Source organism: Vollenhovia emeryi, unplaced genomic scaffold, assembly GCF_000949405.1.
Source record: "Vollenhovia emeryi isolate VEMERY1.0 unplaced genomic scaffold, V.emery_V1.0 DF939132.1, whole genome shotgun sequence".
NCBI classification, from domain to species: domain Eukaryota; kingdom Metazoa; phylum Arthropoda; class Insecta; order Hymenoptera; family Formicidae; genus Vollenhovia; species Vollenhovia emeryi.
The window spans coordinates 1,538,338-1,564,076 of record NW_011967234.1 but is presented as its reverse complement, the minus strand read 5'-3'; the positions used below and the strand labels follow the sequence as shown (position 1 = coordinate 1,564,076).

General features: G+C 42.3%; 1 protein-coding gene across 4 annotated transcripts; it reads left to right on the top strand.

Moving 5' to 3' along the window:
- Positions 1 to 470: 470 nt before the first annotated feature.
- On the top strand, positions 471 to 25,664 carry LOC105568019 (segmentation protein cap'n'collar-like). 4 transcript variants are annotated; one of them, XM_012023360.1, is made up of 7 exons: positions 471 to 558; positions 21,943 to 22,231; positions 22,497 to 22,645; positions 22,744 to 22,920; positions 23,049 to 23,147; positions 23,252 to 23,616; positions 23,746 to 25,664. In XM_012023360.1, the coding sequence occupies exons 1-7, from the start codon at positions 486 to 488 to the stop codon at positions 23,911 to 23,913; spliced, it is 1,320 nt and encodes a 439-aa protein (XP_011878750.1). In that variant the 5' UTR covers positions 471 to 485; the 3' UTR covers positions 23,914 to 25,664. The 4 variants fall into 4 exon arrangements, with proteins under 4 accessions (XP_011878750.1, XP_011878753.1, XP_011878752.1 ...); XM_012023363.1 differs by lacking the exon at positions 471 to 558 and adding an exon at positions 6,525 to 6,739; XM_012023362.1 differs by lacking the exon at positions 471 to 558 and adding an exon at positions 7,250 to 7,328.
- Positions 25,665 to 25,739: the final 75 nt, after the last annotated feature.

Here is a 25,739-nt window from a genome sequence, read left to right as displayed (position 1 = left end):
TTACTGGCGAGTCTTCGAAAACTAATAACGTTAAAAACTTGTTTTTGTATCTGCGACTTCGATCTCGTCTTTTGTTTGTAATCATTTCGAGTCAGATTTATCGGCCTTTAAGGGTCAGTTTCACAAACATCGGTTAACTGTTAACTAGGGTTCAGTTCGACTCCCTATCCTTTTCCATCTTACTATTTAAATAGAGACAGAGAATTAATTAACCTTCGGTTAGCAATTAACCGATGTTTGTGAAACTGGCCCTAAAAGTGTCGCCCCAACTTCAAAAGTGAAATATTACGAAAGGTAATAGCGTCTGGTTTATGTCAGCCGTCGGTATTGTAAAGGACGCCAACGAAATCGTGTGGCGCTGTACAATGAAGAGATAAAAAAAGGAGCGACACGAAGCAGAACACGTTTTCTTCTACTAAGAGATTGTGTATTTACGCGATAGTCGAGAGACAATATTACTTTAGTTCTTCATACGTGTTTACATAATGCGTTCGCGGAATCACGATTTTCTGAATTCCTTAGTAAAGGAAGAGACGGCAAGGAAGGAATCTGGTCTCCGTAAGAATATTGTTTCCAACCGTATACCGCTAACATTAATTATCAATATTACTATTACAACTATGCACAATTGTCATTCATTATATGTAATTATTTATTTTTTATTATTTATTATTTATTTTACAAATATATATGTATATTTGTCAATTTAAGATATGTATTTGTGGTACAGTGATGGACAGAATGGTCACGACACATTTTTTTGTGAGTTTTTTTTTTAACGAGCCTAGGAACGTGCATTTAGAATCAAGGTTACGTTCCAAAATCTTCTCCAAGGAATTCTTTAATCGACGGCCATTCCGAAACCATTGTGAGTGTTTCCGGTTTATTTCTTATTATATTCTCGAGTACAATTTTCCTCAGAGAAAAAGTTTTGCAACGTAAACCTGAATCCAAATGCGCGTTCCTAGACTTATTTTATAAAAATAGCGTCGCATTCTGTCCATCAGATATCTGTATTATATTCCGTCGTATTATTTTAATATGTAGATCAAGACAGCGGGCATATTTTTCGTCGTGATTATTTTAACTTCGCGCTGTATAAAAGGCTCCCTATCGCACACGCGCAACTGACACTAATCTATAAACGCTGAGTCACTCCGTATCGCGACGAGTTTCGTGTTATTCTCGAAGCACCTTTGTTCATGACACGAATATAAACGCGATAAAAGATCGAATCGGCAGTATGGAAAAACTGTCCGTATCACGCGTTTAAAATGTGCTTTTAAGTTCGTAAATATATAATATAAATCCAGAGTCCATCCGCTAGTCATAATATATGCATAGCGTATGCTGAATTTAATATGGATACAAAAACAAACAGACAAAAAAGAATACTCTTCTTCTGAAAATGGGTTTAGTTTCAACGTGAAAATCTTGATCTAAAATTATGTTAAAACAGGAAAAATTTACTTGAATTAAGCAATTTTATATAATTTAGTCAAGAAAAATATATGCTTATTATTTAATAATAATTTTCTTGAATGGAAAGGAAACAATATTGGATAGAAAATAACACATTTTCAAATCAAGGATTACAATGATTAAAATGATTTGATTGTCAAATAATTACATATATTCTTGAAGTGACAATTATAGTATTTAAAAGGGCTGTAATATTGTTGGAATGTAAGATTTTTAAATGTTTTCAGGAAGATTATATAATAGATTGTATACAAAACAATGAACACGTTAATTTGAGTATATAAGAATTGATATGATACTTATTTTTTTCTGTGTATTCTTTCTAACTGTTACTTTAGAAAGTGACAAACGCGAATTAAACTAAGATTATAGTTAAATGACGTTTGGTGAAACCGGGCCTTATAGTTACTGCAACTATTTAATCATTTTCCTCTTCATTCTCGCGTTTTCTCAATGTACCTTAACGAATTTCTCGTTTGTTCATTTTCGCATAGACTTGAACTCGCGTCTTTTACGAGAAGAAACGTACACTTAAATCAGTATCTGAAAACTTTGTTGTTAAACTTTGCTCGTTAAACGATAGCGACGTTACGTACGTCAAAAGTATATTATATAACAAATACAAATAAGTGGAAATTTTCTTCACGTTGAACGCAGCGGCGTATGTTAAATTTCATATGTTGCATGCAGGGTGGGAAAGTGACTTTATAAAAATATCTAGTTACAGTTACAGTTTTTTCGCTAAAAATGTAACTAATTACAGTTACTCAAAAAGTAACGAATCGTTACTTTGCAGTTGCTTTGTTGCAATAAAAATAAAAACATCAAATCTGCATTTGAATTGTAAAGCGTCGATAAAGGCGTTTATGCGCAAATGCAAGGCCCAATGCGATCTATGGAGATTTAAAATATATACAAAGTAACTATTAATGTTACTATTAAATTGGTTACCAGTTATCGAAAAAATGTAACTGAGTTAAGTTACAGTTACAGATGGAGAGAAAGTAACGAAGTTAAGAGTTACAGTTATCAAAAAACGTAACTGTAACTTCGTTACAAGTAACGAGTTACTTCCCAACCCTGGTTGTATGTGTTGGTAATGATGCAATTACTGCGACACCGATTTCTCAGATTTCCATACAATGGCGGTCAAACTTGTAAGAGGCGCTTCATTATTTTTCCTTCCTGTGGCAATGCCCTCGTGTCAGTGAAATCCATCAACTGTTTTTTAAACTGTTGTTCAAACGAGTACTGTTTGTCACAACAACGTTCGATACTCTCACGCGCGTATTCGCTCCAATCGTCCCGCGTCGCTAGACCTTCTCTATTCTAAATCTTTATAGACGTATTTATCGCCGATAGGTGATCAATATAGGCAATCGTCGCTCGAGGTCCCGTCGACAATCGCGTCCTTCGCGGATAATGAAACGGATAATGAAATGGGAAAAAAAGTGGACAACCGCGCGCGAGACGCATCATCGGATGAGCCGCGATCGTGTCCCCCGCGTTATCAAGACTTACGTCGTCGCTCGCCACGAGGTGCATACGTAAGCGTGTGTGCGGGCGATACGCACAGCCGCCCAACGCACGCGTGAGACACCCGAGTGTAGGTGTCTCGGTACGGCGCGAGTATAAAGGAAAGAGGAAGAAGAGAAGCGTATCGTCGCCGCGCGGGACGCGGATCGGGGCCCAGTTTCCAGTAACGTGCCGTCCCTCGGAGTTTCGCGACACGCGTGCGGCGACGTCGTTGTGTGTCCGGGAAACGCGGCGCTGTCCGATCATTATTAAACGGCGCGCGCGCGCGAGGTATCCGCGACAATAGAAACTTTTTTTAAACGGTGCAAGTGTAGTGCGACTCGCGCGTCCCGGCTATGTTTGTACGTCGGTACGCTCGGCAAACCGGGGACGAGGAATAATTGCAAATCACTTTTATTTATTTGCCTCGACTCGCGACTTAATTGTCACGCGACCGCTCATTAATCAATATAATCGTACGAAAAAACAGCGACACGCGATACACCCAGAAAAATGATTTAGTTGGATTAAACAAATGAGACACGTTGAAATCTACTAAATTTGTATTTACTTCTACTAAAATATTTGCTAGGTTTGAAGAAATAGATATGAATTCTCTAAAGGCCTGTGTCCACGATGCTAGAACTTGGACCAAGTTCTAGCATCCTGGACACGGACCTTTAGAAATTCCAGTTAAATAAGATTTTGGTTAAGGTAAAGAAATCATTTCTTTAAAATTAAATAAAAGTCTAGTCGACAATCAAACAAATTTGTTTCATTTTAAACTTTTTTCTGGGTGCAGAGAGGCTTCGCTCGACGATGAGCGCGGACTCGAGGCGAGTCTCTCTATCTCGCGGCGAGTGTTCGGCTCTCGAAGACACGCCACATCCTGCGATTTCCCGCACGCGTTTTCGCGGAAAAGGGTCAGGCGTTGCGAAAACCGAGATCTCTCGGGGTCAAGCGAACGGATACGTCCGCGGGAATCGTGGAATTTCCAATCGACGGCGCACAGCTCGCGGCGGGCAGTTTGTTTGAAACCGTCGGACCGCGGACAGGCACGCGAATATTGGATACTCGATCCGCTCGATACATCCGGATCGGGTATGGACGCGTTTTCGCGAAAACCGGGTAACGACGGAACGCGACGGGTGACGGAAGCGGAGTTGCACGGACCCGAGTCGAATATTTTGGCCTCGGTTTATTCTCGTATAATTTTTCAATTGGGACCAATGAGGTCGAATAAAGTATTTTAATAAGTATGGAAATTCTTTATTATAATAAAACACAACGTTTCGGCCAGTAATACTGGTCCTCTTCAGGTAACAAACTTACAAGAGTGCCTACAAATGTAAGATTCGTCAGATTAGAGATGTGAGCATTAAGTTACAAGTCAGAAATTTCGTTGTACAATGTGTCTTGTCGTCAACGTTAGAAAACAGAAATTTTCACATCTCTAATCTGACGAATCTTACATTTGTAGGCGCTCTTGTAAGTTTGTTACCTGAAGAGGACCAGTATTGCCGGCCGAAACGTTGTGTTTTATTATAATAAAGAATTGCCAGTGAGGTCGTTTCCATATTTATTAAAATTCTTCATTTCTTGACTGACGTTACTAAGCTGCTATCGAATTAAAGTCTTTGTGTCGGAGAAAATATATTGACTTTTTCACCTCAGATAGGTCTGAAAAGAGTCGCTGTTCCTCTTTTAGCAGTAAAAAGGCCAATGCGAGTGTAATCAACAGAGGTTCGGTGGATCCTCTTCAGTCTAAGAGGTTTCAAAGAGGGTGAAATATTTTATTACGTTCTCTTTGAGGGTCGGACTGATGTTAAACACAATTTTTTTACTCATCTGGGCCTCAAATTCGAGTTTCAAACCGACTCCGAGGTCCAAATGAAGACAATAGAATGATTGCAGCTGAATCCAGGAGCAAATATTCGACTCGGGGAGTACAATTTCCATTCGGCGCGATTTCTCGCTATTTTAAACGACGCTCCGCGCGTTTCCACGCAGCCTGGATCGTGCGCGGTGCGAACCACGTGACCGCTTCGGCTGTGGCTGCCATAAATTTTACGACCTTCAGCTGCACGTTTTTCTCGGGATATCTGCGCGAATGAACAATGGAGCGTGTCGAGAACAAGATCGACGTGTCTTTTATATAACAAAGGAGATCGCGATACCATTCCGAAACGCGAGCCACGAGCGACTGCTCCCGTTTCGATGAGAAAAGATCCTCGGACTTTCAGCTCGCTCCAAGTCTTCCGAGCTTCGATCGCGGCTCCAGGACCTCGTTTGCATTTTCAATCGACCGCATTGTAAAAGAATTACATGTAAAATTACAATTATTACAGTGGGTAATATTGGGACCATCTATAATATTAAAGGCGTATGTTTACATACGTCAGTAAATTTACACCTTGTAGGTAAAATTATTATCTTGTATAATATGCGAACTGGTTGCTTTTAATTGTGTAAATGTTACAATTTTTTGTAATTTTTCATCATGTATAAACAAGTATTTACACAACAAAGAGTAAAAAAATGTGTGTAAAAGTGCATAAATTTATATATTTTCGTTATAATAGTGTAATCGCTACACTTATTACGTATGTGATTTTACATGCTTTTTTTTACAGCGTGGATTAATTGATCTCGCTACGTTCAAAAGTTTCGGGAGAAAGGCGCGGGATTAGAGCACCTTAGGTGTACGCTATGACTAATCGCGATAGCCGGATCGAGGGGCCGCGTTCTCCTCTCCGGCGAACGAACGGGATCTTTTCGGCACGGGTGACAAAAAACGTGCGAGATTTCACGAGTCATTCGCACCATTTGCGGACAGTTAGCACCCCGAGAGGCCCGCATCTTTGGGAAATAATGCAGCTGCTCGCTTCCTCCGACCTCGCTAGGCGCGAACGGCACGATTCAACGAATTAACGTTATGCGAGAAAAATTAAGTTCGCTACGACGAACGTGTGCCGGCGTTTGTAAATATTCATGGCGCATGAATCGGCAGCTTCGGCAGCAAATCGCGACCGACCGGCGTTAAATCCACGCGTCTCCCGTTTGCGCGCCGTACGGTCACGTGTGGCGTATGGTGATCAGATTTTTAAATTGCGAAAGAGATGCCAGCTGAGTCACTCCGCGTCGTAGAAAGAAAAAGTCGCCGCGATAAATGAACGAATTTAAAGTGGTTTCATGAAGGACGAGCAAAAACTGGAATTATTTTACTTTACACTGAGAAAAAAAGATTGTTGGTGATTGCTAAACGTTCAGTTGGCAGTGTCCCTTTAGTATTGAAATAAACATATATTTGTTTAACATACATAATTTATAGAAACACATATTATTTTAATTAACAAGCGTTTATGTGAATTAATAAATATTTGACAGCCCGTGACCGCAGCGTATAGTTGAATCAAAAAGTATTTTCTTGATTCAACACTTTCTTCTCAGTGTAAAAAGAGAAAACCATTCTTTTTCTATACGCGGATTCTGTTAGCGAAACCTAAAATTTGTAGTCGAGACGAATGCAATCGAGGTGCCTGAAAGCGAGATATCTGGTCGCCGTATGTGTGGTTTAATATGCTCGGGGATGCTGTAATGATGACAACAGAAGATACGTGCGAATCCTCGAGAGCGATATATCGCGCGATTGTACGCGCCAAATTTCAAACGTGACTCTATCGCTCCACTAATTCGAGGAGAATGGGGCTGGATATCTCCATGGCACTCAATCGTATCAACGGTAAGACCGTCTATTGTCCAGACCTTTAGTTTATTTGGCTTATCGACGGGTTTATAAACGAGCTCGCCTCTAAAACATTTTCGAGGCGCGCAATGCCGTCGCGATGGCGACGATGAACTCGCGCGCCTATCGTCGGACGACTCCATTTCCTGATTTCGAAGAGGCACGGCGACCAGGCAAAGTCAATTTTTTAAGACGAACAATGTAGCAACGAGACGTGTTAATTTTACACAATTTTTGTTTTTTTTTGTTTGGTAAGCGTCGTGAGTGCGCGCATTTTCGAGCTGTATACAATGTGGAACTAAGAAGTATGCCCAAGGCCAGTCGCGGGAATGAAAAGTAAAAGATAAATAACGCGGTAGTGCTTTGGCACAGTCCGCGTATAACGCGCCGCCGGCTGCCGTTTCTCAAATATTGGCTGCGGTCGCGTTTAATTACGCGCGCGTATAACGAGCGAGGAGGAAAAGACGATGGTACTTCATCGAAACGATTATACGCGTCAGCTGATCCAGAGAGACAGTTACGATGCGTGTTATGCAAGTATCTCCTACCAGCGATTCCCAACTTGTGCGCCGGGCACTTCGTACTGGTACGTCCGCTTTAATTTATATTTTACAATGAACAGCGGACGAACTGATTGCGCGGAGAAAAGAAACGGCGCAAGTCTTGTTTCGAAATATGAATTTTCGCGAGATAGAGATGAGCTCGAGCGCTGGGAACTTCAGGAGGGCTTTTAGGACGAGATTCATCTTGCGTTTCGTAGGGAATCGATTTCACTGTGCGTTAGGGCCTGAGCAGAATGGCTGTCTTATACCCTGACAGCCTTAGGACAATGTTTTACGTTTTAAGCCTTTGTCTTGAGGTAACGCACAACTGTCTTACGTATTAAGAGTACAAGATAGCCATTCTGCTCAGGCCCTTACGTACGAAAGAATTGGCGTAGTCGGGACGGATTGGGAACCGCTGTCCTACGCCAACGCGAGGAAAAAGAGAAACGCACGCGCGTTTAACGTAAATGCGCACGAGTCTCCGTCTCTCTCTCTCTCTCTCTCCTTCTCTCTCTTGCGCGCGCGCGTGCACGTAAGCGCGACTGTTTGCTCGGAACATGATTTGCATCATTCACTTAGGCGATGAGTAATGAAGGAGAGAAGCGGCGATTGCAGGCAGTGATCGTTACAGCGGCCGCGACGCGACGACTCTCGGCCTGCTCTCCTCGCGGGCGCGCACGTGCGCGCGCGCGCGCACGCATGCACACACGCGCATGTACGCGCAAACCGGCAAAGTGAGTCACCTTCTGCCTTCTCTCGCTCTTGCATCTCCCGTCAGCCCGATCGTAATAATAGAACGAAATTGATTCATCCGAGGAGCGACGATGTGTTTCGATCCTCGACGTATGCGCGTCCTCTCGCAGGTTGGACACCTCGGCGCGCGTTCGTCGATGATGCGTGGCCTGGCGCTATCGATTCGCACGCATCGCGTACGCGCGATCGGAGATTGATAATGGCAACGGGGTGTATTGGTGACGATTGCGTAGATTATCGTCCGAATCGATACGCGTTTACGTTACTGCAACGTCCAGCGCTTAATCTCGGTTAATATATTGCCCGAGTGCGGATTGAAGCGTGTAACAATGGCAATAAACAGATATAATCTATTATTTCTAAAATTATCCGCGATTGTTTCTCTCGCCTTTGGGTTTATTTCGATGATGAAGTCTAATCGAAAGTAATTAAAGTAATTTATGTTAAAGAACACACTGACGTCAGGTAGTAATAATCCTTTATGAGATGAAAATCTCTAGGATTAAGAGCAGAGGTAATTTGGAAATGCTTCAGCTCACTATTTGACGACATTACCGCAAGTAGTTCTTGTCATTTAACGACGTTGTAACGTGACAAAATGCAAATTGTTCGTAACTTTAACAGCCATTAAATATTCCGCGGCCAATTGGATAAAAAAAAGCTCTCGGTATACTCGATGAATCGAGGGAGAAACGGTGCAACGTTGCTTTGTGCGGCGTTATCTTGCAATAGAAATTGCAACCACTCACATTACAGCTGTGAAATCGCGCGTTCAAGAATTCGCCTACCTCGGCACGAGATTCGAGCCGAGCAGCGCGAGCCGTAAAAAAGGCAGCCTCTATACATGATTCACTTATGCCAAATGTTTGCACTTATGTAACAGGCTCGTCGCGACTATATTCCATGTAACGAGCAGTGCGAGCGAAAGAGACATGATTATTTTTAAACGATCGCAATAATGAATATAATTTTCACGCTTTTAACTAACAATTTATCACTAACGGGAGGCAATGTACTATGATGTAATGCCGTCATTGAAAAAAAAAAACACAATTCGTCCGATATTGTTCGATTCTTTAATAGTGAATCGGTTGCTTGCATACGAAGAATTTTCTCTTAAAATTTACCCTGAAAATCATGTAATCGTGGGACAACATGGCATTTTGAACAACTGTATGAGAGTTTTTTTAATTTTACCATACATTTTACTAGAAAATAATGTAATCGTGGGGCAACATGGCATTTTGAAGAACTTTATGAGAGTTTTTTGAAATTTTACCATACATTTTACTAGTAATACAATTACGTTATTTTCAGGGTAAATTTTAAAAGAAAATTCTCTCCGTGCACTAGTGCGCATACCAACAAAGACTCAATCAATTCTTTAATCAATTCTTATATTTAAGGATTACCTTAAATATTTCTTAGCCAGTAAAACGATCTGTACAGCTTCCGTACGGCAGCATTTTTTGGCTAAATACTTTTTGAATGTATTTAAGACAAAATTAAACATAAGAATTGATTCTAAACCTTGAGCCTTAATGTGCGCGCGGTGCGCACTAGTTCGAGCAACCGAATTCGCTACAAGTAAGAACGTGATACATCTCTCCTTCGTCTACGTTAATCGTTACATTATCTCATTGACACGCTTTTGCAACTCGGAGTTCGTCTCTGCCTGGCGAATGACCGAGCGAGTCGCTCGGAACCGGCTTCGGAGGATTTTCGAGCCCGTCGATTCTCCGGGAGAGCGATCCGATATACACGCGCCCGTTTAAATTCCATTTGCCCGGTCGATTTAGCCGCGCCATTTCGCGCGCTTACACTTGAATCGAGCCTTATTTGAATATCGGCTTACCGCGCGGCTGATACGGCTATTTCCGTTACGGTTTTCGTTGCCCGAGTCTAGAATCGCCAGGGAACGCGTCGCAGAACCGATAGCACTGTGCATTATCACGGGTGTATTCCTACGCTCTGATAATTGTGGTTTCCCAACGACGACGACGACGACGACGATGACGACGACGACGCTAACACCGCGCTTATCGCCGACTTTCAGAACCGGCGACACATGAGCCGACACCGACGTTGATCTACCTTCGTTTTCTCGCTTACACTCGCCGACCCTGACCGAGGGTACTGCTCTCGCAACCGGCTTGCAAGTCGCTACCGCCCGTGATTTCTGCAAAGCTCCTTTGTAGCTCGGGTTCGCGACGGCGCGGCGGTTCTGTAAATCCGCTTACCTGCCTGCTTACCTGCTCGCCTGTCGCTCCGCGTTTATTTGCCGTCGTATCAAGTCGCGCCCGGAATTCGGAAGTGGTATTTTGTCGTCGCAACAATGTTGCGCCGCGTCGCCGTATCGTCCTTGGATCTGATTGAACGTCGAATATTTTTGGATTATTGCGTCAACCAAAGACAGATGACGACTGAGAACATATAAAATTACGCGCACGACGCTACTTCGAGTCTACGGTGGTACGAGATGACACGAGAAAATAATTTATCAGAATAACCTAAATAATATAACCTAATAATATTGATAGGCCTGAAAAGTGCCGCCATTTTTAACAGTAAAGAGGCCAATGCGAGTGTAATCAACAGAGGTTCGGTGGATCCTCTTCGGCCTAAGAGGTTTCAAAGAGGGTGAAATATTTTATCCCATTCTCTTTGAGGATTAGAATGTGGTGAATTGGAGTTTCATACCGACTCCGAGGTCCAAGTGAAGACAGAATAGAACAATTGAGGGACCATTCCGGGACCAAATACTCGACTCGGGCTTAGGGAAACTTCTGAAAAGCAACTCGAGGCAGCATTTCGCAAACAGCCTAAATTAGTGCGTACTTTTCGTACAAGTGCGAGAACGTCGTGGAACGTCCGCGGAAAATTAAAAACAGAATCAACTAATCAGAATTCTTCAATGTCGCCAGCGGTAATTAACCCTGGCTGAGGTAATATTTTTCGCAATAAATTTTCTGTATTATTAAAGATGCAAGGTATGTTCAAGAAAACACTAACGTTGTTAATTACCGCTGGCGACATTGAAGAATTCTGATTAGTTGATTAGTCACCATTAACCTCAAACATGGTGTTTTCCACGCAATTGGGAATGGGGAAGGGTGGAGGGAAACCTAAAAAATCGCGTATTCGACGGTTCTGTGTACGGCGGACAATCCTTATCGGCGCGCAATTCACAAAAGTCGAAAATATACGCGTTATAGACATCTTTATACTGTTATTGCGACAAATATTATCATATGCCTCGGTGGTCGAATTGGTGAGACGCCCGCCTAGAGGGTAGGGAGGGTCCAGGTTCAAACCCTGGCTGAGGTAATATTTTTCGCAATAAATTTTCCGTATTATTAAATATGCCAAGTATGGTCAAGAAAACACTGACGTTGTAAATACAGAATGATTCGCTCATCGAAGAAACGTGAGATCATCTCATTCACGTAAACGGCTGGAGATCGTACGCCGACAGGGGGAAAAAAAGCAACCGGTCTCCCGAGCGACCCAAAGGCGAACTTTATCACCGTCGACGAGATTGCGCGGGGCGACGTTTCTTCATACACGACGCGCGATAACTCGAAGCACCGCTGCTCCTCGGGTCCGAGTCACGTTCGTGACGAGTAAAGCCGCTAATCCGTCACACGGGCCCGTCCGAACCGCGGACGATTATCGGCGTCTTCGGGAACGACGCTCCGTCACGTGGGATGCGTTCCACGCCACTCCCGTGACATTGTTTTATCTTGGCGCATATATAAATACACGGCGTATGCACATGTGCGTGCCATCGTAATCGAATATTCGACGTAAACTCGTCTCAAATATTGACTCTATCCGTCATAATAAGCGTCGGCTGCCGCTTCATTCCCACCGCGCACGTCACGCAGATGTTCTACCCGCAATATTTCAATCGATTACGTATCGCGTAATTTCAGGTCGCTGCAAGTGGTGGTCACCGCTCCGGGCGAGCGAGACTTTTTCCCCCCCGCGTGTCCCATTTGCATGATTCTAAGAAACGCGTGCGGTTTAACTGCACGAGTGGAATTAGCCAGGAATGTTATCCGCGTAATGCGAATGACTGAACGGACAGGCATTATCGATGACAGAAGCGGCGCAATTATTCGCCATTTTGTTTCGCGTTTACCGATACTCGAGATCCATCTTTTCAAATCGAGATCGAAGCTGCACGGCAGCTCCTCGTCTCGTTTCTCGACACGCGACTTGCTCCGCCACGTGGAGAAGCGTCGCGCTTTTCCCCAAAACGGAGTCCTGGATAAAAACGTTGCGTCGGCACAGACTCGACTCGGAAACCACACGCGGTTTATAAATAGTTTCGTGCACGACCGCGTGTTCTTTATTATCACTCGGTGAGGTTGGCGAACAGATATCGCGTCCATATTTGAAACGCTTAGTCACGCGACCTCGATGACTTAAAAGGCTCTTTTTACTGCTTCTCCAATTAACTTTTGAAAAATACCGCCCGAGATGCCGGATGCGCGCTTCGGGAGTCGTCGCGTGCGTCTTATTATTTTTAAAAAGAAAGGAGATAAGAAGGAAATCTGCGCGATCTCTCCTCAGACCCGAAATGTTCCGCATCAATTCGTCCAGCTATCCATCACTTGGCGCGAAGATACTTAAGATCTAGATAAATTTTCCGCTCTGCCACGCGAAACGCGAGTTCCTTGGTATAACCTTACGTCATGGTTTGCGCGGTAAGATCGGCAATTTTTGCGAATCGCTCTGGAATAAAAAGATGTGCCTCTCAATGGCGAGCAGTTTTCCTTGATAAAATGATACGTTCTTCGTGCGACGGACACGTATCGTTAAAAATAATGAAGCTGCAGAAAATATTAATCTCGAGACGACAGGAAAAACAAAACAAAACACGCTGCTATTCTTGAGCGTCGCTCGAAAATATTTGCGTGATAGAATAAAATTTATTGTAAGTTCGGTTGTGAGAACTTGCTAAACACATTGCGTTGCGAACGCAGTTTCTTTCCTGCATGTAGAAAGAATCTCCGAAGTTCGAGTAATCCTCTCTTCTTGCTTCTATCTTGAAAAACTAACGAAATCAATTAAATCTCGCTTGACTTTAATTCATGGCAATTTCTATCAATGCAGATTAACTTTAATTCCCGTTTAACTGAGTTTTTATCTCTTTCCAATTCCCGAAGCTAAGAAATGATAAAAAGTAAGTTAATTCCGAGTCGAGTATTTGGTCTCGGAATGGGCCTCAATTCTACTCTGTCTTCATTTTGACCCCAGAGTCAGTTTGAAACTCCAACTTGAGGCCCAGATGAGTAAAACAATTGTGTCTAACCTTATTCTAACCCTCAAAGAGAATGTAATGAAATATTTCATCCTCTTTGAAACTACTTAGGCCGAAGAGGATCCACTAAACTTCTGTTGATTACACTCGCATTGGCCTTTTTACTGCTAAAAATGGCGACTGTTTTCAGGCCCATCTGGGGTAAAAACTGTAATATATTTTCCCCGACGCGAAGACCTTAGTTCGACCCATTGCTCTCAATTCAAAAATTACACGAGGCTAAACTGAGTCCAAAATATCAACTTGGGGAGTTGAGTATTTGGTCCTGGAATGGGCCTCAATTTGAGGCCCAGATCAGTAAAACAATTGTATCTAACCTCATTCTAATTCTCAAAGAGAATGTAATAAAATATTTCACCCTCTTTGAAGCCTCTTAGGCCGAAGAGGATCCACCGAACCTCTGTACACTCTCATTGGCCTCTTTACTGCTAAACACGAAGACCTTAATTCGACCTCATTGCTTCCAATTCAAAACGAGGCTGAACTGAGGTCAAAATTATTCGACTCTGGAATCTGCATTGGCGGAAATGGGCATTAATAAAAGATTTGTGGGAACGGAGTGAAACGGGTTTTACTGGTACGAGCGAGCTATTACCGAGTACCGTACACTTTGTACAGATAATCACCGAGCAATCGTTCCAATTAATATCTTAATTTTGCGTTACGAGCCGAACGCGCCTAGGAGGATTATTTAACGCGGCGCGAGGGTTTCGCGCGCTCCACCCATTTCGTCGCGCACCGCGGCGAGATATAATTACACGCGCGAAACAACATCGCGATTTACACCCACGACGGGACGGTGAAAGTACAAATGACCGCCGCCGCCTGCATACTTATGCAGCCACGTTCCCTACGGGGCTCTTACGTCGCGCGATTATCGCGCGCCGAACTCTCTCACGTTACACACTCGCGGGCGCGTTACACACGTTAACGCGTCAAACGTAAGCGCCGATATGCATCGGCACCGGCCGAGACACACGCGGCGCATTCTTTCGCCGTAGCTTATTGTGCAGTCGCATAATCGAATTGACGAGGTATGTCGAAACGAATGCGGGCCTCTCCCCCTCCCCTCCCGCTTTTCTCGAGAAAATATTAATATGCGCGCGCGACTTTGTATGTAAAACTTTGCGAAACACCATTGCCTCATGTCATTGTAATGTCGCTTCCTAGCTTATGGGGATTCGCAACGCTCGCGGAGAGACCACCGTGATCATTGTACGCGCCGTGCTGGTTAATGCTAACATAATAATGTTAATTTATTGGCGTTTATTCGCGCAGAACGGTCTAATAATAGCGACACGATACGCGAGTACCGTATTATCTGACTAATTTGCATCTTTGTACGATTCCATGATGATGACGAATAAAATATGCCACAAAAATATTCCCACCAGTTTTATTAATTGCAGATCGAGTTTTCAGAGCTGAATATTTTAGCCTCGTATAATTTTTGAATTGGGAGCAACGAAATCGAACTAAGGTCTTTGTGTCGGAGAAAATACATTGAGTTTTCTACCTGAGATAGGCCTGAACAGAGTCGCTATTTCCCTTTTAGCAGTTAAAGAGGCCCGTGCGAGTGTAATCAACACAAGTTCAGTGGAGCCTCTTCGGCCTAAGAGGTTTCAAAGAAGGTGAAATATTTTATCACATTCTCTCTGAGGATTAGAATGAGGTTAAACACGATTTCTTTTACTCATCTGGACCTCAAATAGGAATTTCAAATAAAGATAGAATAAAATAATTGGGGCCCATTCCATGATCAAATACTCAACTCGGGAATTGTTGGCGAGCCTAAGGCCCAGTCTACAATGAGTCGTTAGTCGTTAGTCAGAAGTCGCAACTATATGTTGATCCTTTTCCTTTCTGGGTGGAAGAAAAAGGACCGACATATAGTTCCGACTTCTGACTAACGACTAACAACTCATTGTAGACCGGGCGTAAAGAAATCCCGCGGGGCCAAGTGTACGAGTGACCCTGGAATTTGCAAGTTTAAAGGATGATTATGCACATTTTGGCTTTTAGATAGGTAATAAATCGACAACTACCGCGAATCCTGTCGTGTCGCAACGCATATCGCGCGGACGCGCGCGTGCATGTCCTGCTCGTTTATCAGGCGGTGTTTCGTTTCGTAGGAGTGGCCGTTTTAAGGCTTGCCAATTTTTGCTGATAAAAAAAGAAAGAAAGAAGGGCTCGATCCACATCGCTGATCGCAGCGTCGATTCATAATCTAAAGATACAAAGATATATTGTTATTATTCTTTTCTTTTATCTGAATGCCGCTTTGATTGATTATCGCGCGTTTCGTATGGAAATGCGATACGCTTCACGTGCACAAAAATCACGCGTTACGTAACTCCGCGGGTCGTCGTGGCGCATTTGAGACTCTTGTATAACAAACCAAAAACCTCATTCTAACTCTCAAAGAGAATGTGAGAAAATATTTCACCCTTTTTGAAACCTCTTAGGCCAAAGAGCGTGTATCGAATCTCTGTTGATTCTCTCTCTCTCGCGTTGGCCTCTTTACTGTTAAAAATGGCGACACTTTTCAGGCCTATCTGAGGTCAAAAATTCAGTACATTTTCTCCGATACGAAGACCTTAGTTCGACCTCATTGTTCCCAATTCAAAAATTATATGAGGCCAAAATATCAACTAGTGGTGTCGAGTATTTGGTCCTGGAATTGGCCTCAATTTGTGCCTCAGATCAGTAAAACAATTGTATCTAACATCATTCTAACCCTCAAAGAGAATGTAACGAAATATTTCATCCTCTTTGAAACCACTTAGGCCAAAGAGGATCCACTAAACTTCTGTTGATTACACTCACATTGACCTCTTTATTGCTAAAAGAGAAATAGCGACTCTTTTTAGGTCCATCTGAGGCCAAAATTTTAATATATTTTCTCCAACGCAAAGATTAGTTCGACCCATTGCTCCCAATTCAAAAATTGCACAAGGCTACACCGATTGTGAGTCTAAAATATCAACTCGGAGAGTCGAGTATTTGGTTCTGGAATGGGCCTCAATATGAGGCCCAGATCAGTAATACAATTGCATCTAACTCTCAAAGAGAATATAATAAAACATTTCACCCTCTTTGAAGCCTCTTAGACCGAAGAGGGTCCACCAAACCTCTGTTGATTACACTCGCATTAGTCTCTTTACTGCTAAAAGAGAAATAGCGGCTCTTTTCAGGCCCATATAAGGTCAAAACTTTAATATATTTTTCGAACGCAAAGATTAGTTCAACCCATTGCTCCCAATTCAAAAATTGTACGAGGCTAAACTGAGCCCTAAATATCCATCTTGGGTTATTTAACCCACATAAATCTTTTTTCTGAGTGTGATAACGCACCGATTGGCATTTAGAGAGCGGGACTCATCGATCGTCGATCCCCTGTTCACTCGGGCGCGCTATAATGATTCATGAAGTGCCGCGGCGCGACGAAATTGTAATACATGTTATACTATAATTATAGCGCGTAGTCAGCAACGGTGCTCCCACCGCGTAGCCGGGCGCCGTCCAATGCCGCGGTGAAAAGTGACGCTGGTCGCCAGCCTCTCCGAGCGAGTGGTTACGCCCCGTGCAGGGTCAGACTCGCGGATCCGCGCCGCAGGCACCTAGTTATGTTTACGCGGTCAGCGCGGCTGCCAGCGAGCCGTCGCCGTCGTCGTCGTCGTCGTCGTTGCGTGCACCTCCGCGTTCCCTCCGGTACCGATCGCCGCGAGAGACTTGGTACCGCTGTGGCTCGACGGTTCTTATCTGCGCGGCGAATACCCAACGACGTCGTGCTCCTCGCCGCGTGCATTTTTCGCGCCTTACGTGACGCTCACACGTACGCCGATCACGAATGCAGCGAGGTGTCCGGTGCTGACGGTCGAGCTAACGTGTTTCCGGCGTGTCCTCATCCGCGTCTCTCCGGGCTTTCCGCTCGCGGAAACACCGAGCGCGATAACGTTCCGTCAACAGACTCGCTCCGCGATCTCACGCGCGTCAAGTTTCGGAGTTCGAACGCGTTATCGCGAAACGTAATGCTCGATAGTGGTATTTATCAGTCGTAGATTCGGCGCTCGCGTTGCCGCACCGCCGCCGCTCGATCATACGTGACGTCTCTGACGTGAGCCAACGTACTCTTCTCTCTCCGCCGTTTCGAACGCGCACGACGTAACGGCGCATCGTTGCATTTTTCCTTTTTTTTTTCCCTCGGCGAGACAGAGTCCTCGATCCTCGCCCGAGCGGTAGCGACGGTAGTTCCTGCCGGTCACGTTGCGGTCCACGAGGGGGTCCCGGGAGTGCTGCCGGTTCTGTTAGCCGAGACGCGTTAGGCGCTTCCATTAGCTGGCCATAATTAATATGCGCTAGCGCGAGAGGCAGCGCCGAGGTGCCTTCGGTGACGATTGTGAAAGAGAGAAAGGAACATCTGGCGCGGAGGTGCTAAACTCCGCGGGCCTCGTCCACGCGCCAACGCCACGGACTCCGTCGAGAAGAGACACCCGGACGCGCGTAGACCTCGCTCTTTCCGATGAATGCCCCTCCGAGTTTAGACGAGGACAGCAGCAACGTGAGCGTAATTAGTTCGGCGCTGTAAGACCGAGGAAGATTAAAGTCGAGAAAGCCGTCGCGAGAAACCGTCAGGCTCCTCGATGAGCTTGAATGGCGACGATGGGAGTTATCGTATATATTCCAAGTAGGTAATTTCGCTCCACGGTGCGCTTTGACTCCTCGCGACGCTCGTCGCCTACAATCTACAATGTGCTCTCTGCATCTCGAAGCTTTCTATTTTATAAAAACGGATCGAAACGCTTAAAAAAATTGTCGACGATGTACGAACTCGCGCAAAGTTTTTAACCGTGTTTAGCGACTATAAGCTAGAACGTTTCTAGCCGCAAAAGAGCGCAGTAGATTAGGCTTTCCTCCTATTTCCAGTCCCACTCGAAAGCCCGGGCTGAAGCGTTTGGTTCTTGCTTTTTTAACGTTGCGTCTTTGTAAATCTTCTACGGTTACCGGAATGCGGTAAAATATCGACTCGGTGTGATAAGGTAAAACTCGAAACCAGAAAAAAAAACAGATGATATCGGCGATAATGCGACTTTCGAGGAGCATTTTGCGTATTTCCCTACCCGCTTATCTGCCCCGCGACGTAACGTTTGCTCCAATATCCGGCCAGTGGAAATAAAACGTGAAAATTGCAGTGTCACTCGACTCGCGAATTTCCATGCCGCGGTCGCGTTGCATGTTTATCGGCCCTGACTCGGCGGCGACCAGGAAATGAGAAAAATGCGCGCGGATAACGTCTCTCAATCGGTGCCTTATGAAAAAGATAGCGCGCACGATATACATATGTATTTACGTTGCCCGATCATACGATCTGCGTCATCGGTGCGATATGCCGACCTATATGACAGCTCGATCGGACCGCGCGCACCGCTAATGAAATCATCTCGGGAATAATGAAATTAGAATGAGAGTCTAATAAGTCTAGTCGAATAAAAACAAGCGTTACGTAACGCAGACATCGAACGCGCGGCTGATCCTTGAGAGGTAACGCTCGACGACGTGATAACAGTATCGTCTGCGTCATGCTGAGTCATGATAATTTGGCATACACGTGCGTTTTAACTTCATTAAGAATAATACGAGATATTATAACTCGAGACCGGCCGGCGATACAACGGATTTCTATCAAGAGCGTGATAAAATGTAGCGATTCGATAGACACTGAATTTTTTTTTTTAAGATCGCCTCGTTTGATGTGATAAGAGTATTCTGAATTAGCACACCCAGAAAAAGATTTGTTCGCAATCAAAGTTCCTTGGAATTGTGACCTTACTAGACTTTTGTTTAATTCCAAAGAAATGATTTCTTTATTTTAATCAAAATTTTATTTCGTCGAGACTGGAATTTCTGAGAGAATTAATATCTATTTTTTCAAATCTAGCAAATGTTTTAGTAGAAATAAATATAGAAGAAAGTCCCCTATATGAGATAGCGGGGTTTCTACAAAATTAATAGGCATCGTCAGTTAATTCCACCATGAATTTAGTGCCCTTAGAGCGAAATCTGTTGGGTGGAAAATTGATTGTTAGATCGTGTGAATAGGTCGTAAATTTGGACGTTGAAAACCTACTATCTCATAGTACAGGACTTTCCTCTAAATTTAGCAGATTCGGAGAAATATGATTCAACGTGTCCCATTTGTTTAACGTAACTAAATCTTTTTTCTGAGCGTACTGATTTATATAAGATACACTGAGAAAAAATCTTTAAAAATTTATGTGTGGCATATAATGTTCATTTCAGTGAAAATAGCCGCACAGTGCCGATAGCTGTAGTTCATAACGAAATCTGACTACGTACAATTGACTTGAGAAAGGGAAATGGAAGAGAGAAAATTATTAAGACCGATAACATTCACAATATCGCGCTAATGTAATTCTAAGAAACCTCGCTCTTATCGCGCTATTTACAAAAGACGGAAATGAGAGTAATATCTCTCGCTGACATCTATCGAATACAATATTTGGCAATCAGTGACAGATAGCGTTTTGTAATGCTCGTGCTACAAAGTTCCACTGGATCGATATGCGTTTTAAATTATTGGCTCGCGCTCGAACAAAAGAGATCCTCGAATATTTGCGATGCTTCACGTGTGATAATGTATCTCGTACTCGAGATATCGTGAAATTTCAGACGCTCACATTTTTACTTGTTCATATAAATATTCAAAAATAGACACGAGCCAAACGGAAGGCAAATATAGGATCAACCGTGCAACGCGGAGGAGCGAGCTAAAAAGAACGCGGCGCATTTCCTTTTTCGCAACTAGTTGATAATAACGACTTAAGCCTCGAACTAGTCACGTACGGTTCGATGGTACTCTGTCACGCTTCTGCGAACGTTGTATCAGCCGCATTGTACCCTAGACCGCGTATTCTATGTCGTTTTAAGAAGACACACGTGAGCTAACACGGAACAATTTCTCGGATCGTCTTGTCCTTATTACGAGCCGTGTAAAAATTCATGCATTATTAATATAAAGCAGTTAGGCGCAAATATTTCCCGACGTAAGAAAGTTTTTTTCCACAATGCTAATTGACGATGACTGCGGGGACATTTATTCATAATCGTATTGTGAACGATAATAGTTTTGTGGATAACGAATTCAACTCAATTGCGCAGAAGAAGCTTAGCTTGTTTACGAGAAAAGTAAGATAAATTTAAGAGTGGCCGTCCACATAATTCATCAGTTTTGTGCTTATTTTACGAAAGCAATATTTCTATAAAGATATCCGGGTTAATACACGTTGTTCTATTAGACAATTGAATAAAAAGTTTGGCACACGAAGATACTTGGAGTGTGCTTCTTAACATCTGAAAATTATATTCAGAGAGTTTTCCATTGTGGACAGACGACATATCTTCAATCGATTCCATTGGCAATAGTTTATGAAAATAATCGTATGCTAAACAGAACGTTGTTATATGTGCGTCAGTCGATATTTTGCTTGCAGAAGTAAGACTTTCTAATAAAAGAAATCGATCGTCTCTTTCAAAATAACTGCTCATAGGTCAGTGCAGAGCAACTTTATTTCTTGCAACTAGTGCAACATTGTTTGCAACAATGATAATCTACTGATAACGGGAATCATGTGCCAATGTATCTTCCCCTTTATATTTGCACGCTTTTTTCTCGTCAGTTTTATCTCACAATCGGCGTGGACTTTAAATCCAATTGATATTAATAGGCATGTTTGATCAATGATATATTTTTGATTATCTTGAGTCATCAAAAACTCCCTTGAGACACGTAAAATCTTTTCAAATGTATATACTCTGATAATAACTTTATACATATCAAAGTAATCGATATAATGTAGCGAAAAATGTATATATGTGTACACACACACATAAAACACGTGAATCATATAATAAATAAAAACGACTTTTTGTTTATCAATAGTGACACAATCTACCAAGTAACAGCTTTTGCGTATTTTTTCTTCTTCTTATATTAAATGAAGAGTATTCCGCAGGTAATGTGTACTGGTAGTCGTGAAACTTATGCATGTTGTAAATAGTCGTCCGTGCAAAAACCGGTTGTAGCAAATGTCATGTTTGCGAAGAAGTGTTTGCTATCGAAAGGCCCGAATGCCGGCGTATCAGAAATTGCCTTCGTTCGTCTGTAAAATGCTTTTTGTAGTCACGTTAAACTTGGCGCAAACACGATGTTTGCGCGAGAGCGCTACGTTCCCGAGGAATTTTCACGCGAAATGTAGACAATGGCCTACTTCGGTATGCATATGCTTTTAGGATCGTAAACACAAAGCTACGCTCGCGCAGAGATAAGAAGTGATTATATCAGGTAAAAGGACGTGAGCACTGTACTACCGTGTCTCGTGATCTCGAAAGTCCAACATGTAACTGACATAAACATAAACAATGTTACCGAAAAGAAATTATCCAAAAATGTTCGGGCATAACCATGTGGGATGATTATATAGAATAGATGTCGAATGTTTGAAAATAATTATATAGAATTGTCTAACTTATTATATATTTCTATTGTGTTTCAGGCATGTACACCATGCGCATGTTGGACAATGGTAGCAACAATGCGTCCGGGCCGACCGGTGCGGCGGCCTTACCGAGTGTCCAAACAACTGGCGGCACAACTTCGACGGCTACGGGTGTTACGACTCTACCTGGTGTAGCCGACGAAAGGATGGACGCTTCGAGCGACAGTGCTGTCAGTAGTATGGGCAGCGAACGCGTACCGTCTCTGTCGGACGGCGAATGGATGGAAACTGGATCCAATTCCAGCCATACTCAGGCCGACTCCCATTACACCATGGATTACGCGAGGTAATTAATATCATGAGTGAGTCACTCCCGACGGAGATTAGAAATAAAATGTTAACATTCTTGTTTGATTAATCATGAATAATCGTGCATCGAGATGTAACATATGAGATAAATTAAAGCGTATATAATAATCTTTTTGTCTTCGAGCCATGGAATAATGTTGGCAGTTTCGTTTCCGACACTCATTTCACGATTGTAAACGAGAGAAAAGATTTAATGCGTAGCGTACTTTGCGTTTATTAATCAAGTTTCGATTGAATTATAGCAAATATCGCATGCCATACGACTGCAACTACACAGTGTCCGCGAGAAATGCCGGTTCGCCGAGATGCCAAACAGAACGAGCGGTACCACCAGTCGCACAGAAGAAACATCAAATGTTCGCCAAGCGATATTTCCAGGAGCAAGGCACTTGTTAGTATTTAGAAGTAACCTTATGGTTGCGGCTTTTTGCAAGCCGCTACGAGACGATGCAACAGAGAGTCTTAATCGTCAAACAACTTTCAAACTAGGTTCACCTTTGGGGGCCACCGCACATCCGACCACTCCGATGAAATACGACTATGATACTCATACAGTTGGCGCGGGTGCACCGGGAAATACATATTCTGGACCAATCGAGGGTGCGGCCGGGCCGCAGCCAGAAATTAAATATAGCTGTAGCGTGGACTTCAGTCGTCATCAATCGGGTAAGAAAACAAATTATATACAGATTTATCTAGTAGAAGAATCTTCGAACGACTGAATATCATCATCTTCGAATGACTGAATAATTTCCTAAATAAAGAAATCTGATTTCTTTTTCTTTTACTTTTAGGACGATCTGTCATAGAACATGTTCATCACAATCACACCTATCATTTGCCTGCCGAGAGCTCAGGATCTCTTCAACGTCCCATTTCCCGCGACAAGAAAGGTAATCCCATCTTTCCAGTATTTTTGATCAAATCAATTTTTTTGATCGTTCGATTTTCTGAGATTATCAATATTAAATGTTTATCTATAAAATATAAATTTCAGTTCGCAAAAGCGAAGCGGAGGAACATCTAACGAGAGATGAGAAGAGAGCAAGAGCATTGAGTGTACCGATTGCAGTCAGCGACATCATCAATCTCCCCATGGACGAGTTTAACGAACGTCTCAGTAAATATGATCTCAGCGAAGCCCAACTGTCTTTAATACGCGACATTAGGAGACGGGGCAAAAACAAAGTTGCCGCACAGAATTGCCGCAAACGCAAATTGGATCAAATCATAAGTCTGGCTGACGAAGTGAAGGAGATGCGAGATCGTAAGATAAGACTCATCCGCGAGCGCGAGTTCATGCTCATCGAGCGACAACGGGTGAAAGATAAATTTAGCCAACTTTACCGTCATGTTTTTCAGGTATTATTAATAATCTAATTTCTTTGCAATTAAATATAATTAACGGATATTTTGTTTTGTTATCTTCAACTGAAATAACACTAGAGGCGATAAAAAGAAAGTTATAACATTTAATAAATTATATTTTAGTCCTTACGGGATCCTGATGGTAATCAATATCATCCGTACGAGTACAGTCTACAACAATCTGCAGACGGGAACGTCTTATTAGTTCCCAGAAATCAGACGAATCCGCATCAGTCGCGACAGTCTTCGATGGAGCCGAAGACCAAACCCGATCCTGAGCATAAAGAATGAACTGCTCCAGGATCGTACGCGATGTGATTGATTATTGAAAAACCTTTGTTTTTCTTAGACAGCGCGTCCAAAAGCGTAATGGAAACGAACACGGTGCTGGGCAGCGAATATCGTACGCGTTATTAGATTTATTGCGTAACAATTCGAAAGAGTAGACTCCAATGGTTTTAGACTTGATATACCTCGCACTGTGTCCAAACAACGAAATTTGTCAAGGCCAGCTTAAATCACGACTACGTGATTTTTGGCAAATGACTTTGTAACACATTTAGAGAGTTTAGTAGGAAGAAAGATGGGATTTAATGATCCTAATGGTGATTTTTGTGTGCATGGGTGATGCTACAGTTTTCAGTTACTTTGACTACCCGTGTTAATACATTTTCACCTTAAAAAATCATAACTTATCGCATTTTCTTTTCATTTTCATAATCAAAGATTTTTATATTACAGAAAAGAGAGCATCGGGTATCGTTGTATTTGTTTGTACATAATAATATATCTGTTGTCACTGTCTTTAATAAGACCAATAATTAATAGTAAAATAAACCGAAAGCTTCATAATTTTCCTATGCTTTATTTAAGCTACGTCGATAGATGATCTTAAAACACGTTTCAAGAGTTTATACTGGCCTTATAGCGACATATAATATTACTTGTGAAAAAATAATGGAATGTGTTATAGTATGCGAGTTTCTCTGTGATTGCCTAAACAAATCACGATGTCTATAGCGTTAAAAAAAATTACAACTATTAATATACGTAAATAGTAAGAAAACGTAGTAAGATGGTTATCATATTATGGAATCACGCACGAGAACTGTTGTGTCACCATAATTAAAACGACTCTAAATTAACATCTTATTCCAATTACTATTCTTCCTGCTTTAAGCGTAAAATATGCTTGTTAACTTCTTAATCTACGTAAACGTGTAACTCACACACGTGCAGTGATATATTATACATTCAAAAAGCTCTTTTTTTATATTCACGAAGCGGACTTTATCACGTTTCGACATAATTGCTTCTATGAAATGTATCTATGATTATGATATATGTAAATTGAATCATATATATATATAAATAGAAATAAATATATATATATATAATTTATACATTGAATTATATTTCATAGATCAAGAAATACAACAATTGTGTTGAACGTATCCAGTGATTTTTACCTATCCAGTTGATTAAATGATTATTGTTAGTAATATACTTGATTACCAAAATTATGATACATTCATTCATAAACAGTCGCGAGCAAAACGCTACGACATTGAGTACATCGTCTGCGTGTAACAATGGTAGTAAAGTGAATGTTAATCACGCGCGTATGTACTATTAAATAAATTTTGTTGTGTTATAAACTTAGAGTATACGTATGATTTGAAGCGCTTGCAATTCCAGAAGCGATAGTGTCGTGAATATATAATGCAAAATTGTAATTAATGTAATGCAAAATTGCATTTAATTGCGGACAAAAGTAGAGAGCGAAGCGATAAAAGGCAAATGATTGAGGCATTGATGGGATACAGCAAATTTGCAGTAACTAATCTCCGAACCATTTTGTGTTCCATAGAGAAAGCAGCTTAAACAGATACTTTAAATTTCACTACATTCAGGTAGGCCGCAAACAAAACACATTGTAATGTGTATTACAAGTAATATAGTAAATAATACAAGTGTATGAATATACACTTACTGCGACGTACTGTAATGCTACAATATATTAAGAATAGCATTCATTGAAATACGAACAAACATAATGAAAACACATATTTTTATAAAATAAAGAGATGAGAAATGTTCAGGTATTTCACATTTGC